This window comes from Notolabrus celidotus, chromosome 13, assembly GCF_009762535.1.
Source record: "Notolabrus celidotus isolate fNotCel1 chromosome 13, fNotCel1.pri, whole genome shotgun sequence".
In the NCBI taxonomy this organism is placed as follows: domain Eukaryota; kingdom Metazoa; phylum Chordata; class Actinopteri; order Labriformes; family Labridae; genus Notolabrus; species Notolabrus celidotus.
In genome coordinates this window covers 33134025-33151067 of record NC_048284.1, presented here as the reverse complement: position 1 = coordinate 33151067, position 17043 = coordinate 33134025, and the positions used below count along the sequence as shown (strand labels likewise).

The 17043-nt window shown below is 41.1% G+C and overlaps 1 protein-coding gene across 1 annotated transcript; it reads left to right on the top strand.

Annotated features, from left to right (window-relative positions):
- Nucleotides 1-7871: 7871 nt before the first annotated feature.
- cx43 (connexin 43) lies at nt 7872-15124 on the top strand. Its single transcript, XM_034699537.1, has 2 exons — nt 7872-8134; nt 11657-15124. Exon 2 carries the CDS (start codon nt 11673-11675, stop codon nt 12837-12839), a length of 1167 nt encoding a protein of 388 aa, XP_034555428.1. The 5' UTR covers nt 7872-8134; nt 11657-11672; the 3' UTR covers nt 12840-15124.
- Nucleotides 15125-17043: the final 1919 nt, after the last annotated feature.

Here is a 17043-nt window from a genome sequence, read left to right as displayed (position 1 = left end):
CAAAGAAGCCACTTCTCTCCAGTAAAAACATCAGGGACAGACTGATATTCTGCAGAAGGTACAGGGACTGGACTGCTGAGGACTGGGGTAAAGTCATTTTCTCTGATGAATCCCCTTTCCGATTGTTTGGGGCATCTGGAGGAAGGCTTGTTCGGAGAAGACGAGGTGAGCGCTACCATCATTCCTGTCTCTTGCCAACAGTGAAGCATCCATAATTCTCAATAAAAGCTTTTGATACTTATGAAATGATTCTAATTGTATTTCATTATACCATAGAAACATCTGACAAAAACACCTAAAAACCCTGAAGCAGCAGACTTTGTGAAAATGTAATATTTGTGTCATTCTCAAAACTTTTGGCCATGACTGTAGTCTTACCAAAATATTCAGCTGCACTGCATCATCTCCACCACTGGGTGGAGCTGTAAGCTGTGGAAGTGTAGAGTGAGAGACCAGAGAGGTCGAACTTTCCAGGAGAGCTCACTTTCAACATGTTTGACAGTAATAATAATAATAATAATAATAATAATAATAATAATAATAATTTAGAGATAAAACGTATTAAAAAATAGCTTATAGACTTAGTAGACTTGATATGGGGACAGTAAAAGCACACTGTTATGTCAATGTGTGTATTGTCAAAACCTATATTTTTTATATTTTTGACAGACCATGCTGTTTGTTTCCAGACAAAGACATTACAAATAATTGTAAGAGAACTAGTACCAGTAATTACTGTGGTTTAAATGAGTGTGAAGAGGAAATCAACAGTCTTTTCCCAACTATGTTACTTAAAGTGCATTTGACTGAACTGTTACCTTTTAAAGCTTCCCTTTGAAATGTTCCTCATGTGTTCCTCACAAAGAGAGAGAGCTTTCTGTTTTTATTACTCTGAACTCTGAACTCTCTGTCTCTGGACATTAACACAGCGAGCTCTCTGAAAATTAAGACTCACCTTTTTAATCTGGCTTTTAACTTGGAGTCATTTTTAGCCCTGGACTGCATTATGACCATAATGACCATTATGACCACTGTTTTAGCATCATTTTAATTTACTTTAATTTATTCTATCTGGTTATTTTTTGTATTATTTTATTTTTCTGGTATTTTTCTGATTTTATCTTATACATTTTATTGTAATGATTTTATTTATTGATTTGATCGTCATGATTTTAGCTTTGAAGTACTTTATATCACTTTCCTTTCCACTTTAATCTTACACTGTTGTGTTCTGTCCCTTAGTTCTTTAGTGAAGCACTTTGGGCTGCATGCTTGAATGTATGAAATGTGCTGTATATATAAAGATGAGTTGAGTTGAGTTAAACCTGTGAAAATATAAACAGTGTGCGGTTCCACAGATGACTCCTCTGCAACACTTTTTGTACTCTGTCAGTTTATCAGAGACTATCTGGACCAGAGCAAACAGCTAGATCAATATAAATATTGCTAAGTTATTAAAGGGGACATATCACGCTTTTTTCATCAATATATATTGGTCTAAGAGGTCCCAAAAACATGTCTTTAAAGTTTATGCTCAAAAAAACACTTTGAAATCAGATTTTGGCATGCCTGAAAAGCCCTCTTCTTCATTCCTCATCAGAACACTCTGTTTTCCCTTTGACCACGCCCCCTCAGGAAGTGGATGTGCCTCGGCTCTCCAGCACGTTGATCTAATGTTTACATGTTGGCTGAATATACACGGCTGCTCAGAGATCACGTTACTTCAACCCTCTGAATCTGATCCTGACGGAGAGGCGCCTGCAGCAGGACCTTTCTGAAGGATTGGTCACAGATTTAGTGTTTCTTGTTGTTTTACTTATCAGTATGTAGATGTGTGTCTTGGTACACAGCTACGAACATGTAGCTATGTGGCTATGCTAACTAGCGCTAGCACTTATCCATGATAAATAAAAATCATCCACTAGATCTTCAAATCTGCAGACGTGGGGAGTAAAACCGACCTCTGTGTTTATTAAGACAGCCTACAACTAGCATGCCTCCTTCCTAAGCTCCTTGTTAGCACACATTTGTGCAGGTAATGAAAAACAGAGGAGGGATTCAGTATTATTTTATACAGTCTATGGGCTGAACAAGCTCCGAGCTCTGACTCCGTGACAGACCGGATATTGTTGTTACGTAACAAAAACACTGAAGTCTGAAACGGCTCGTTTCACACACATTTACAGAAAGGTGGAGAAATCAGAACAGCGGCAGAATGGATTTTTTTCATTCTCGTGGGGTTTGTAGACATGCCAGGGAAACATATTTCAGGTAAAGAACCATTAAAAAGTCCATTTTGCATGATATGTCACCTTTAATATGTATTTATATTATTTTGACAATGAAAATGTGTGTGGAACTCTCTGTTTGCGTTCATTCTGGCACCCCTGTGGACAAAGCAGTACCTCTTGCATCTCTGCTGATTTTGTCCTTTACACACAGAAGTGATGTTTCCAGACACAAAATCTCTCCTTGCTTTCTTTCAGTGAAATATGTCTTTGTGTCACTCACTCTGAATGTTTGGACAGAAAGTGAAAAAGACAGATTTAACAGACTTAAAAATGAACTTCATGATTGAGCTGGTTTGTATTAATAGTTGTGAATATTATCCAAACGACTTACTTCCATTTACTTTAAGTCTGCTTTGATTTGTTTCTCGAGTTTAACTTTGTGCACTTTCTGCTTCTGTACCTCTTGGGTTTCCGTAGTTCCTCCTGTCTGTCCCTCACAGTGCTGTCTTGATATGCTGAGGGCAGGTTGTGTGAGAAAAAGATTCCACGTTCATTTTAGTATTGACCTTGAAAATTCCACCATTCAAAATGTACTTTACAGTGTAAATAGTTAAATGTGTCCTTAAATATTATGTTTCTGTTTGGCTTAGTTTCCAACAGTTTAGATTGAGTTAGATGATGTTTTAATGTCATGTGACATTAGAGTGTATCTTTTGTTTTGTATGTTCAGGGGCAGAGGTGCAGGAATCAGAGACCAGAAGGCAATATGTGTGTTTTTATTGTCTTCAGCAGGTCTGTTGTCTCCCTTGAAAATGTTAGAATCTCTGTTGTTTGTGTTCAGAGAATTTGCCCCTTGTATGTTTTTACATTGCCCACTAGGTGTCACTGTTGAACCAGTGAATGCACGGTTTATCATAGTTACATGACAAATGTTCTAATTCAAATGTTTACTAATTAATGTCATTTAAATGTAATTGCATATATTTTATTAGCACAGTAGTTACAGACAGTGCTATTTTGCTATGCTGAGGGAGCAGAGGTGCAGAAAGCGGAGCCAGGAAGGCAATATGTGTGTGTTTTTTACTGTCTAACCCAGGGGTGTCCAAACTTTTTTCAAAGAGGGCCACATATGATGTTGTCAGAATAACTCAGGGCCAGTGGCTCCTACTGAAACTTTGGAATCATAAGTTTTCTATCAAATCTCTATTTAATAACAATTATTTTAAAAATTTTCTCAATAAAACAGTATCTAGGAAGTCCTCAGTTCTCCATAAGCCATGTAAACATTAGCAAACATTATCTTCTTCTGGAGTAAAATGGTCGGGCAATGTGGGAAAAAATATTGTATCATTATTTTCCTATGGCAGGATCATGATCTGGATTTCACCACACTTCTTTTTCATGTTGTTTTTAAGACTTTTCTGACAAGCAGACAACAATTTAAGAACTAAATAATTATTTTCCTGAGTTCTAAACTATTTTTATTCACCAAATTTTGCCTTTTCTGCACAATTTCATAATTTTGATCTTGTCTTGTGTCCTCTTTTGTGTCAAGAACATTTTCACATCATGATAAAAACATTAATTTGAAAACCTGTCAACTTTAAGAGTTCTTGTGTTTCTTCTTTATTGCCGTCTTGCAGAGTTCCAAGTGCATTGGCTTTATACAGGTAGTCCATATGAAGCTTTTTGAGACGTTTCTGGATTGACTTTGGTTTTGTTTGTGCGCTTGAAAGAAACTACAAATGTACAGATGATTCAGAATGTGATTAATATCTGTGCTATAAATAACACGTTTTAAGATGGAAGCTTGGGGCCATCAATAAATGGACCTTGGGCCGCAATTGGCCCCCGGGCCGTACTTTGGACACCCCTGGTCTAACCAGTCCCTGTGACAGCTCCTGCTCAAGCAGCAACCTCCAGTCTGAAAATATGAGTCCAATGCGGAAGTGTTAAAAACTGCAGTTCATGGAGGATCCACTTGAGGCTGGCTCCAGAAGTACCAGAGGTCACATACACATGAATGGGAAAAAAGGCAATCTTTAAGGCAGAGATAAACATGTTTACAGCCTGGTACAAAAGATGAGTGTAGTCTGAATAGATCATTTCTCGATGTGCTCTCACTGTGAGGGGGGGGGGGGGGGGGGGGATTTTTTACTAATGGGGCAATTTCAAAGATACTGACATTACGAGTTTTCCAATGAGAGGCACAGCTGACTTGATTGACAGGTGGGAACACTGCAGCTGTTGGCGAGGAGGCTCAAACTCTGCCTCTTTACTCAACTCAACTCAACTCAACTTCATTTATAAAGCACTTTAAAACGACCACAGCCGGAACAAAGTGCTGTACATAAATAGACAAACAACGCAGGCATAAAAACAATTAAAACACAGGATAATAAAACAATAAATAAATAAAAACAAGCCATAAAACACTAAAACAGGAGCAGAGTCTCATGCTGGGTTGAAAGCCAAGGAATAAAAATGGGTTTTAAGATGAGTTTTAAAAATGGACAGTGAGGAGGCTTGTCTAATGTGGAGGGGAAGCTCATTCCATTATTTTGGAGCAGCAACAGAAAAAGCTCTATCCCCTCTCAGCTTCCGTTTTGCCCTTGGTACCTCCAGGAGCAGCAGATCAGCTGACCTGAGGCACCGAGCAGGAGTGTAGGGGTGAAGGAGCTCAGAGAGGGCCAGACCATTTAAAGATTTAAAAACAAATAACAGAATCTTAAAATGGACTCTGAAGTGCACAGGTAGCCAGTGGAGGGAGGCCAGGATTGGAGTACTGTAATGTGCTCCCTCTTACGTACTCCAGTTAAGAGGCGGGCAGCTGCATTTTGCACCAACTGGAGACGTGCGAGGGAAGACTGACTAACTCCAATATAAAGTGCGTTACAGTAATCCAGCCGAGATGTAATAAAAGCATGGATTACTGTCTCAAAGTGCTGCTGTGCAAGAAAAGGCTTCACCTTTGCCAGCTGCCTAACCTGAAAAAAGCTGGACTTCACCACAGAGCTCATTTGACGATCCAATTTAAAATCACTGTCCATCTTAAAACCCAAGTTTGAGACTGTTGGCCTCAAATAATCTGCCAAAGGGCCCAGGTCAACAGGAGGTTCACATGGCCCACTGGGACCTTCTTTACGTCACACTGGCTCGACAGCAGCAATATGGCTGCCGCCGATGATTGGTCTAAAAACAGCTCTTCAGAAATAGATGGGTGACGTCACGGATACTACGTCCAAATTTTATACAGTCTATGTTCCTGCTATGCCCCAATCACATCTGTTACACCGTGTTTTCAGTAAGCTGTAAATCATCTCGTCTGACCCTGACCCCGTCAACGTCCTTAAAGACATAAATAAGCACCGTATTCAAACAGTCTGTGTTGTCATTGATTGTCTTCTTTGTTTAGTTTTCTTTAACTGTATTTTGATTGAATTTACAATTTTTTAAAAACAAGTCACAGACAAACAAAATGACAGTTTACAGTACAATAACAACAGGGTCAATAGATTTTGTTGGTATTGTATACATAACTAGAGGAGAGGAGCCTAGCACCGGATTAGTTTCATTCCTTTTGTAAATATTTACTCTTTATGGCTATACAGTGAACATCCAGAGTATATTATAATATCAGCCAACAGAGTAAGTCAAGAGCCATCCGCCCACGTCTTTGGCGCTCACTAGGGGGGGCTAATACACTTTAAGGTTCACAGCCTTGAATTTTATTGCATACACAGATATACTAGTTTCTGCTTCCCCATCTATCCAGTGTTGTCCCTGTACATGTGTATACACACACATACACATACAAACACATATATACATATACGTATACATACACACACACACACACACACACATCCATGCAATCACAACAACAGATATTTTCTTTATTTGTTACAGGTTTTTCTGTTGAGAAGTCAATGTATTAACCCTCCTGTTATGTTGCGGGTCAAATTGACCCTATTTAAAGTCTATTTTAGGCAATATATGCCTTCCAAACCAGCTAAATACAGGATTAAAATATAGGCAGCATGTGACAGAAGAGGTGTTGTGTTAATTTATCAACATCACTTTATAAAAAAAAAAAATTCAACATGTAAAATAATAGAAACAAAAATCAATGTCATGTAAAACTATTGTATTTATATTTAGGGCTTTCCAATGTACATTAAAAAAGTTTTAACATTCATTTTTAATGCAAAACAAGTGAGTTATCCTCATTGAACCATGATCTGTGAGAATTAAAGAACACCAATGGAACATATCTTGATTTAAATGGTTAGTGATGGAGTTAAAAATGATATTTTCAAAAATGTTTATTTGGATTTTTTGAGTTCTGACACTTTTGGATGATTGAATATGCCCCGGGTCAAATTGATCCAGGAACATAATTGCTGTTCCAGAGAAACGGACATAACAGGAGGGTTAAAGTGAGTCATCCATTTGTTCCAGTAATTAACAAACTTGTCCACACGTAGGTTCAGTGAGAAAGTTAGCTTTTCCATGTTATGTATTTCCGCCATGATTCTGATCCAATCCTCCTCTGTCAGGGGCTCCTTAGTTAGCCATCTCCTTGTTATACTTTTTTCACTGGCTGCCAACATTATTTTAAGCAGATATTTATCAGTAACATTGATTGTGGATGGAAGATTGCCAAGATATACTGTCCGGTAATCCTGCTTAATGTTAAGACCCATTATCAGATTAACCATTGATGTTATTTCTATCCAATAGGATTGGATAATGGGGCAGTCCAAAAAAATGTGGAAATGATCTGCCTGGGGGTTTCCACATTCTCTCCAGCACTGTCCTGACCCTGGTTGACCTCCCTGAGATTGTTTAAATTTGTCTTGTTTGTTTTTTAAGGCCATGAAGAGGCATCACTATCAATTTCATTCTGTTTCATAACCAGTCAAAAACTCCTCACACAAGCTTTAAACATACATAATAGTAATAATGATCACATGTAATCACATGTAGCTTGTGATATTTGTTTTAATGCAATAGATCAGATCCTTAAAATGTGTGTTTTATGTTCAGAGTATCAACTTTGATTTCTCAGTAAATACATTTACATGCTGCTTGAGAAAGATAAGAAAATCATGTATTATCATTCAGATTAATAAATCTTAAATCTAAGGACAATATGATACAAATAAAACTCAAGAAAATGGTTTATACGTTTATGTATGTATTTTGTAATTTTAGTTTTGATTATCATTATATATCCTTCTTTTTTTTCCTTTTCTTTCTATCTTTTTTAACATAATGCACTTTCTGAGTTTGTAAGGAAAGAGGGTCACACAATTTTAAACAAAATGTTAAAAAGGTTTGAACCTGTAAGAATGTATTTCATGTATGTATAATATTGACACAATAAAGTATAAAAAAAGAAAAAACATTTCCACGTCTCCTTTCTTTTTAAAGTTTAGATGTTGGATTCCTCTTCTGTCCTTTAAGCAGGATTCTGAGTAACAGGACTGGTTCCAACCATCCCCAGTCTCCACTACTTTTCATTAAATCACATACACTGAAACTCTTCCCTTCTTTAATGCTAGAGTTTCCTTTTCTGTCTCTTTAAACTTTAAAAAAGTATAGAAAAGAAAAGTTCCTGCACTGTCCCGTGTGTCTGTCCCCCCCTCCCCTCCCAGTCGGACGGACGGATGGACAGGGGCTCCGGTCCGTGTTGACGTAGAGGTCAGGTGACCGCTTCCTCTGACGGGACTCTTATAAGGAGCTTTGACATGTTGAGCTCAGTTTCCCCCCAAACTTTGGATTTCAACTTCAGCACAGAGAGAGAAAGAGAGAGAGTCCGTTCAGAGAGACGGAGACTGTCCCTGTGGACCATCTTCTCCCTCTTTTCCTTCTTCTTCTTCTCCTCTCAAACTTTCCAGGTGAGTTCAACTTCCTCCCTTTCTTTTTAGAACTTTAGGAAGAAGTGCAGAAACTTTTCCGCGCTCGGTGCTCCGTGAGAGACCGCGGGGCTCCGGTGCGCTCCGGGCTGCGCGCACACAGGTTGACAAGTTTCCTCATCTGTTTCAAACTTTGTGCTCGGTGTTACTTTAATGAAATGACAGCAGAGACAGTTGGAAGAAGAAGAGGAAGTGTGAGAAATCTTAGTTTTCAGAGTGTTTTCTGATTCTCTCTGACGGAATGACGCGCGTTAAAATCTTCATTCTTTCACCGTTTTTTCTGATTCTCTGAGCGTCCTGTCGCTGTTTCACATCTCACATGAAAGTTTTCTTTTCATTCAAACCCTCGGTTTTTCTCCTATTATAAGACTTATAAACTCAGTCCTCAGGCACCCCTCCAACCCCCCCCAGAGGAAACTTCCTCCCTACTCCGTCCTCCCGTCCTGCGTCTCTGTGCGCAGAGGACGGTCAGTCTGCGGGGAGGCTTTGTCCTGTACTCTATTGTTCTGCTCTGTCTTGGTCGTTTTCAGCACACAGACTCAGTCATGTAGAAAGTGGCGGGATGTTTTCTGTCTGATAACGACATCATAACGCGTCTTTAACCCTCCCCTGGTGTGAGTCTGGCACAGTGGAGGAGATCACCTCTGTGTTATTCTGCATGTTTTCCAGTGTTTCTGTTTTAATATGAGATAAGTGGGAGCACATGTTTGGCAGCACCCTGTCTGGACTGCAGGTTCTTACTTCTCCTCATGAAGGCCTTTTTTTTTTAACTCCTCAAACCGGCTCTGACCTTTAAAGCGCTTCTCTCTGTGTTCATGTGGAAACAAAGAATAAAACCCGCAGCAGAGTCCTGAGGAGATTTCAAACAGGATGGTTGATTAAAACCTGTGGTATCAAAGTTTGAGGTCAAAATCACAAGCTGCTGCTGTTCATGTGGCAGTGAACCAGCGCTGATCTCAAAACCTGCTTTCAAAAATCTTCTCACTTTGGATCTGTTGAGATGTTCTGGTTTTCTAAGCAGTTTTAAAAGCTTCTGATATTTTAATCTGCCTTTAAATACAGTGCATACATATGTGTGCTTGTTGTGATGTTTCTTATCCCTTAAGTCTTTAAACACAGAGTTTTTAAGCTTTGCAATCAATGCTCTCCCTGTTAACATTTTGTATGTAGATGAATTGAAGCAGGATCACAGTAATGACCATGTCCTGCAGCCACTGCATTTTCACCACCTTGTACACCGCGTGCAAGAAAACACAAAGATATCATCAAAACTGCGATGGGCAGATTTTTAAGCATTAGTTTGTACAAGATTAAATGTTTTTAAATCAGATCATCTGAAACTGCATCATCCAAAAGAATCCATGTTCAGATGAAGTGCTTCCTCTCCCTCTAACCAGTGTCACGCTTCTTTTTCATCAAGAGGCTCAAATCCAAAACTGCATCCACAGGAGTCATGATTCGCTGTGACCAAAAGGGGTGCTAGTCCTCAGACCATCTCAGACCAGCACAGAGCTGCAGAGGGGACCTGGTCCTCAAACTGTGTCTGTGTCTAGAGTCAGAGTGAAGCTTCATTTTTGAGTCCGCTGAACCTAACAGGAACTCAGCTGATTGTCCGTGTTCAGAGGAAATGCTCTGCAGGAAAGAAGCTGCTCACAGGCCTGCTTCCTGCTGCTGGGAAGCACACACACACACACACACACACACGTACACACACAATCGCGCGCACACACACACACGCATCACAGTCACAGTGAGGATCTTTGAATGTCACTGAGCGGCTCGGCTGAGCGGTTGCTGCTCTCTGATGCTCCTGCTCTGTGCTTCTCACTAATCGTCCTCCTCCTCCTCCTCCTCCTTTAAACCTCATTCACAAGAACAACTCCTGAGGACCCGGGTCTCTGAAGACGACTCTTTTCTTCAAAAGAAAAAAGAGCAGAGTTAATGCAACTCGTTAAACTCTGACCCGTTTATATCTCCTTTCTTTTCTTAACCCCGGTGGTTTGGAGGAAGAAAAGTAGACGTGCAGCGCTGAATTACTGTCAGTGAGCCGTCTCATGTGACTCGTGTGTGTTTCTGAAGTTTGAGGGTTGTGTGAGAACGAGAGAAGTGTGAGTCCCTTCAGAATTTTAGTCTGTTTTAGTCGAGGAGGTTTCATTTAGGAGCATCTTTTAAATCAATCTTAAATACGTCATCTTCATTTCACAGCTCAAATCTCAAACCTCCATCTTTTACGTTATCATGTTGATTGGTAGTCGATGATGTCATTTCATGCAGTTTTAAACATACTCAAACACAGAGGCTGCAAGTCTGATGTAATCTAACATTATTTTAAAGACTTCAGGGGAATGAAGCTTTCTGAAATACATCAAAATAACTTGAAATATCTACAGATCAAACTTTCAGACACCTTTGCACTCTGTTCATAAAAATCTAAATATCCCCAAGAGATAAGAAACGTGCACGGTCCAGTTCTGTGAACTTTCCTTTGGGGCCTTGCTCAAGGGCACCTCAGCAGTACCCAAGAAGTGACCTGGCACCTCTCCGGCTGCCAGTCCCATTTCAGAACTTGGTCCTTGCACCAGGACTTGAACCAGCAATCCCCCTGCTCCCAAGCCAATTCCCTACCATAGACTGTATAGATACTGGACGTAGTATCTGTGACGTCACCCATCTGTTCCTGAACGCTGTTTTGAAGCCAGGCGGCGGCGGCAGCCATATTGGAAATGTTGAACTCAACATAACTTATTGTGAGGTAAAGAGGCGGGGTTTAAGCCTCCTAGCCAACAGCTATGTGTTCCTGCCTGTCAATCAAGTCAGTCATGTCCTTATTTGAGCAAAAATGTGTAATCTTAATATCTTCTGAAAAAAATCACCCCCATACAGTGTGTGCAGATAGAGAAATGAGCTACGTAGAGTCAAGCCATTTTTGAACCAGGCTGTAAACATGTTTAATTCAGCTGTAAAGATCGTCTTCTTTGAATGGGTGTGTATGTGGTTTCCTGTGTTTCTGCAGCCAGCCTCAAGCAGACGCTCGATGAACTACAGTTTATAACACTTCCCCATGGGCTTCATATTTTGAGACCGGAAGGTTGCCGCTTGGTCCCTACAGATGGAGCTACTGATGCTCCAATTAAGCTTTTTTGAAAAAAAGATCTTTCTCCTCATGTGAGAGTTTAACAGGATCCAGAGTTTTTAGAACTTGATTTCTAACACACTTCAATTTTACAATTTTCCCTTCTGATGTGTCACACACCATCCTGGGTTTGAGGGACGCGCTGCATGGACTGAAACATATTTTCTGTCACTCACTGACTGGATTATCTAAAGTTTTGCATCATGAAATGAACAGTTTGCTATCCGTCAATAACAAAACTTTAATAACACTTTGCTGCCAAAATGCCCCAAGACAAGAAGGCAGGATACGTTCATCTGTGTGATACGTGTGTGTGTGTGTGTGTGTGTGTACATCACTGCCAGCTCACATTGTCCTCTTTCTCCCCCTAGCTGACTCTCTCTGAGGATGGGTGACTGGAGTGCTCTGGGTCGTCTTCTGGACAAGGTCCAGGCATACTCCACAGCTGGGGGGAAGGTGTGGCTGTCGGTCCTCTTCATCTTCAGGATCCTGGTCCTGGGCACGGCGGTGGAGTCGGCCTGGGGAGACGAACAGTCGGCCTTCAAATGCAACACCCAGCAGCCCGGTTGTGAAAACGTGTGCTACGACAAATCCTTCCCCATCTCGCATGTCCGCTACTGGGTGCTACAGATCATCTTTGTGTCCACGCCCACCCTCCTTTACCTGGCCCACGTCTTCTACCTGAACAGGAAGGAGCAGAAGTTCAACAGGAAGGAGGAGGAGCTTAGAGCTGTGCAGAATGATGGAGGCGATGTAGACATCCCTCTGAAGAAACTTGAGATGAAAAAGTTAAAATATGGCATTGAGGAGCACGGCAAAGTGAAGATGAAGGGCGCTCTGCTCAGAACCTACATCTTCAGCATCTTCTTCAAGTCCATATTCGAGGTGGGCTTCCTGGTGATCCAGTGGTACATGTACGGCTTCAGCCTGGCTGCTGTGTACACCTGTGAGCGGGCGCCCTGCCCCCACAGGGTGGACTGTTTCCTGTCCCGGCCCACGGAGAAGACGGTCTTCATCATCTTCATGTTGGTGGTGTCTCTAGTATCGCTGATGCTTAACGTCATTGAACTCTTCTACGTCTTCTTCAAGAGGATCAAAGACCGCGTGAAGGGCAAACAGCCGCCCACCCTCTACCCCAGCGGGGGCACCTTGAGCCACACCGCTAAGGAACTGTCCACCGCCAAGTATGCCTACTACAACGGCTGCTCCTCGCCCACCGCCCCGCTGTCACCCATGTCTCCCCCGGGCTACAAGCTGGCCACTGGGGAGCGGGGAACCGGTTCGTGTCGTAATTACAACAAGCAGGCCAATGAGCAGAACTGGGCCAACTACTCCACGGAGCAGAACCGGCTCGGTCAGAACGGCGGAGGAAGCACAATTTCAAACTCCCACGCACAGGCCTTTGACTTTCCCGACGACACCGTCGAGCACAAGAAAATGTCCTCGACGGCGGGACACGAGCTGCAGCCGCTGGCACTGATGGACGCTCGGCCCTGCAGCCGGGCGAGCAGCCGCATGAGCAGCCGGGCCAGACCAGACGATCTGGACGTGTGAGTCCTCTTCGTCCTCCTCCCACCTCCACCTGGCTCAGCCTGAGAATCAGGAAACACTCGTCGAAGAGGAGGAGGAGCTAACCTCGTTCACTGTCGTCAGCATAGAGACTCTTAGTCGATCAGAGAGACATTAAAACCTATATGTAACACTGTCAAAGGTACAAGTTGCAAATATTTGTTCAATGACTTTTACCGTAACACTTAGTGGAGCTAACCAGCTTTAAGAGAACACAACAGATACAAGAGGGTTCAAGGGACTGACAGAAGCAGCCATAGTCGGTTCAACAACAGAGGACCATCCAGTTTGAGTGTGAATGAAAGGTTCCTTTAACGGAAAGTTCTGTGTAGTTTCTAATCCTCTGTCATCTGGAGACAACGTTTTACTGACCACTGTCAGAGCTGAGACCTGAATGAGAGGTGACATATAAAACAGGGGGCCTTCTTACTCGTGTCGTCTTAACATCTGAGCAGGTCAAATGTGTCCTCTGTGTTCAAACACATTCCTTTGTATCCCTGTTGTTCCCTGAGCATGGTGCCTGTGCAGTATACTAACACCTGAAAGAAGGGTCTAGGAGGGCGAGGAACAGGTTAGGTGCCTGACAACATCACAGGCAGTTTTTCATTAAAGAGTAAGATCAATTTATCCACGTGGAGCAGTCGCACAACGCCCTTTTCAACAACAGCAGACTCCTCTTCATGATACACAGGAGCTGGTGATGTACTGCTGCCTTTAGTGTTGGTTCATTTGTGGGAATTTGGTGTTTTGATTGGTTTCTTCGTTGATCCATTCAACACAAAAAATCCACCACTTGAGGCAGCGGTAGACCAACGACTCCTGCGAGGTGAACTCTGTGCTGTCTGGTGTCTCTGCAGAGAGCGACGTGACTGCTGTTTCAGGTTTAAAGGTGTCTCTGTGGGATCCTCTCTGTCATGTTGTCAGACACTTTCATCAGATCTGTGGATTATGTTGCATCCATCACAGCCTGAAAAAAAACTACTTTCTCTGCTTTTAGGATCCTAAAGTTTGCAGAAAAGAGCCCAAGTTTATGTTTTTAGAATTCCTCTTTAAAGCTGTGTGTCTCTCATGGATGAAGCTGGTGATAAAACATCTTTAGAACCATCAAGAGAAATGGCTAAAAGTCTGAAAACCATCAAATCAAACCCAGATATTCAGAAGGTAGAAGATGTTCTGGTTGAAGTGGAGTTGGATGAAGTTGGCCACCCTTACGTTTTGTGTAATTGAGCTGCATTAATGCTGTATTTTCTTCTTTTTCACATTATTTTCTAATCCCACTTCTCTGTTAAATCCCATTCGGGTCAAATCAAAGACAGGATTTCTTTTCATGTGACGTTCAGTGAAAGTTTTTGGGAGAGTTCCCACTCAAAGTTGAGGATTTACAGCCCGGCTTGTGTGGGACGCGCACCACTAAGAATAAGAATCGACTACTGTCCAGTAGAAAACATTTGACATTAACTCCCCACAAACTGTATATTTATTGACAGTTTTTTAAAGTCAGTCAGTGAGGACTGGTGTTTCCTGATAAACTTTGAATTTATGTGCTGTTCTGTTTCATTTTGTGGTTGTATTTTTGTTTTTTGAGGCGGGGGTGTGTGTGAGGGTCTGTTTGGGTCCCGTAAAGAAAGGCTTTATTACTGTCATTGATTGGACAAGTGTGATCTCCTTTTGTATCTCGTCGGTGGTGAAGAGAAACAGTAGAATGATTTCTTGTTTTCATATTTGAGTGAATGATTTTTGTAGGATGTTTTTCAGTCTCGATGTAACCGTTGCTGCTTGAGAAGTAGATATTTAGTACTGTAAATCAAGCTAACTGTGTCACGATGAAAATGTGAGTTTGTAGAAGACTGCGTAGAGATCTGGACTAATATTTAGTCAGTTTTAATAATGCCAATGTAGCTCCACAAAAACCAAACTTTAGATAAATCTCAACCCGGGCTTTTTTTTTTCATTTTATTGTACTTTTATAAACATGTGCATCACCTTGTCGGTACTTACACGGATCTTTCAGCTACGATGGCGTTTGCACTGAGATCTCGGTGATAGAGATGTAATATGATGTTACTAATTTATTTTATAACACAATCACTACAGTGCAGACTATCAGACATCACACCACTGGTTCTTCTGGTTATTCTTCCACTGACAGAACACACCATGTAAATCCACGGGGATCCACTGTTGTACAGTGCAAGTGCATGACAGCAGAACAACAACTCATTCTTTGTATCTGTGAAAAACATTTTAACCAATAAATATTTTCTGTCCTACTCGCTGACTGATTGGTTTCATTTCAGGTTCAGTCTTTAGGCTTCTGCAACACTTCCAGGTGTTGTAATGCCACAGTGCCAACAACAGAAGCTAGCTTTGCCCAATTTTCACAAACCTCCACTTGGACTCCAACAAGTTTTCTTGTTGGTCAAAGGTCACAATGATCCCTCAGGAAACCTTTTTGGCTTTAACACGAGAGGTAATACTATTATGCTGACACACTTTCCACTCCAGATTATTAGGGTCAAGCTCAATGAAAAGTCCTGAAAGAAGCACGTTCTAAAAATGTTCAGGAAAAAAAAGGAAAAATATTAAAGACTACTTTTTGATTTATTGTACTTTCTTTTTCTTGATGTCAAGTCTATTCTCAGCAGTTTAACTTCATTCACAATAATGAACATTGTTTTCAAAATAAAGACTTTTACTCCAAATTTTAAACATTCATGATATCCAGATTTATTATCATCATTTTACTTTTACAAGCATTATTGACTTTATCCTGGATTTTTACTACAGTGGATGTAAAAAGTCTACACCCCCTGTTAAAATGCCAGATTTTGTGATGTAAAAGAATGAGACCAAGATAAATCATGTCAGAACTTTTTCCACCTTTAATGTGACCTATAACATGAACTATTCAAAATTGAAATATTTTAGGGGGAAGAATAACAAATAAAAAGCTAAAATAATGTGGTTGCATAAGTTTACACACCCTTTAACTAATAACTGTTCGAAGCACCTTTTGATTTTATTACAGCACTCTGTTTTTATTGTAGGAGTCTATTATCATGGCACATCTTGACGTGGTGATATTTGCCCATTCTTCTTTATAAAAAAAGCTCCAAATCCATCAGATAGTGAGGGCATCTCCTGAGCACAGCCCTCTTCAGACCACCCCACAGATATTCAACTGGATTCAGGTCTGGGCTCTGGCTGGGCCATTCCAAAACTTGAATCTTCTTCTGGTGAAGCCATGCTTTTGTTGATTTGGATGTATGCTTTGGTTTGTTGTCGTGTTGAAAGGTGAAATTCCTCTTCATCTTCATCTTTCTAACGGAGGTCTGGAGGTTTGGTGTTAAACTGACTGGTGTTTGTAACTGTTCATACTTCCCTCCACCTTGACTAAGGCCCTGGTTCCAGCTGAAGAAAAACAGGCCCAAAGCATGATGCTGCCCCCACCATGCTTCTCTGTGGGTCTGGTGTTCTTTATGTGATGTGCAGTGTTGTTTTTATGACAAACATACCTTTTGGAATTATGGCCAAAAAGTTCAACCTTGGTTTCATCAGACCATAAAACATTTGATGCTTTTGGGAGACTTCATGTGTGTTTTTGAAACATGTTGCCGGGCTTGGATGTTTTTCTTCATAAGGAAAGTCTTCCCTCTTGCCACCCTACCCATAGCAGAAACATATGAAGAATAGGAGAGATGTTGTCACATGTAGTACACAGACAGTACTAGTCAGAAATCCCTGCAGCTCCTTTAATGTTGCTGTAGGCCTCTTGGAAGCCTCCCTGAACAGTTTTCTTCTGGTCTTTTCATCAGTTTTGGAGGCATGTCCAGTTCTTGGTAATGTCACTGTTGTTCCATATTATCTCCACTTGATGATGACGGTCTTCACTGTGGTCCATGGTATATCTAATGCCTTGGAACATGTTTGTACCCTTCTCCTGACTGATACCTTTCAACAATGAGATCCCTCTGCTGCTTTGGAAGCTCTCTGTGGTAAGATGCTGTAAGTTGAACTGAGGACATGTGATGAAAATCCTCCTAGAACAGCTGATCTTTATTGGGATTAATCAAAGTCACTTTAAATTATGACAGGTGTATACTGACTACTATTTGTCATGAGTTTGAATGTGATTGTTTATTCTGAACACAGCCACATCCCCACTTATAAGAGGGTGTGTACACTTATG

Coding starts and splice junctions, on each gene's coding strand:
- cx43 (XM_034699537.1), top strand. CDS start 11,673: ATGGGTGACTGGAGTGCTCTGGGTCGTCTTCTGGACAAGGTCCAGGCA.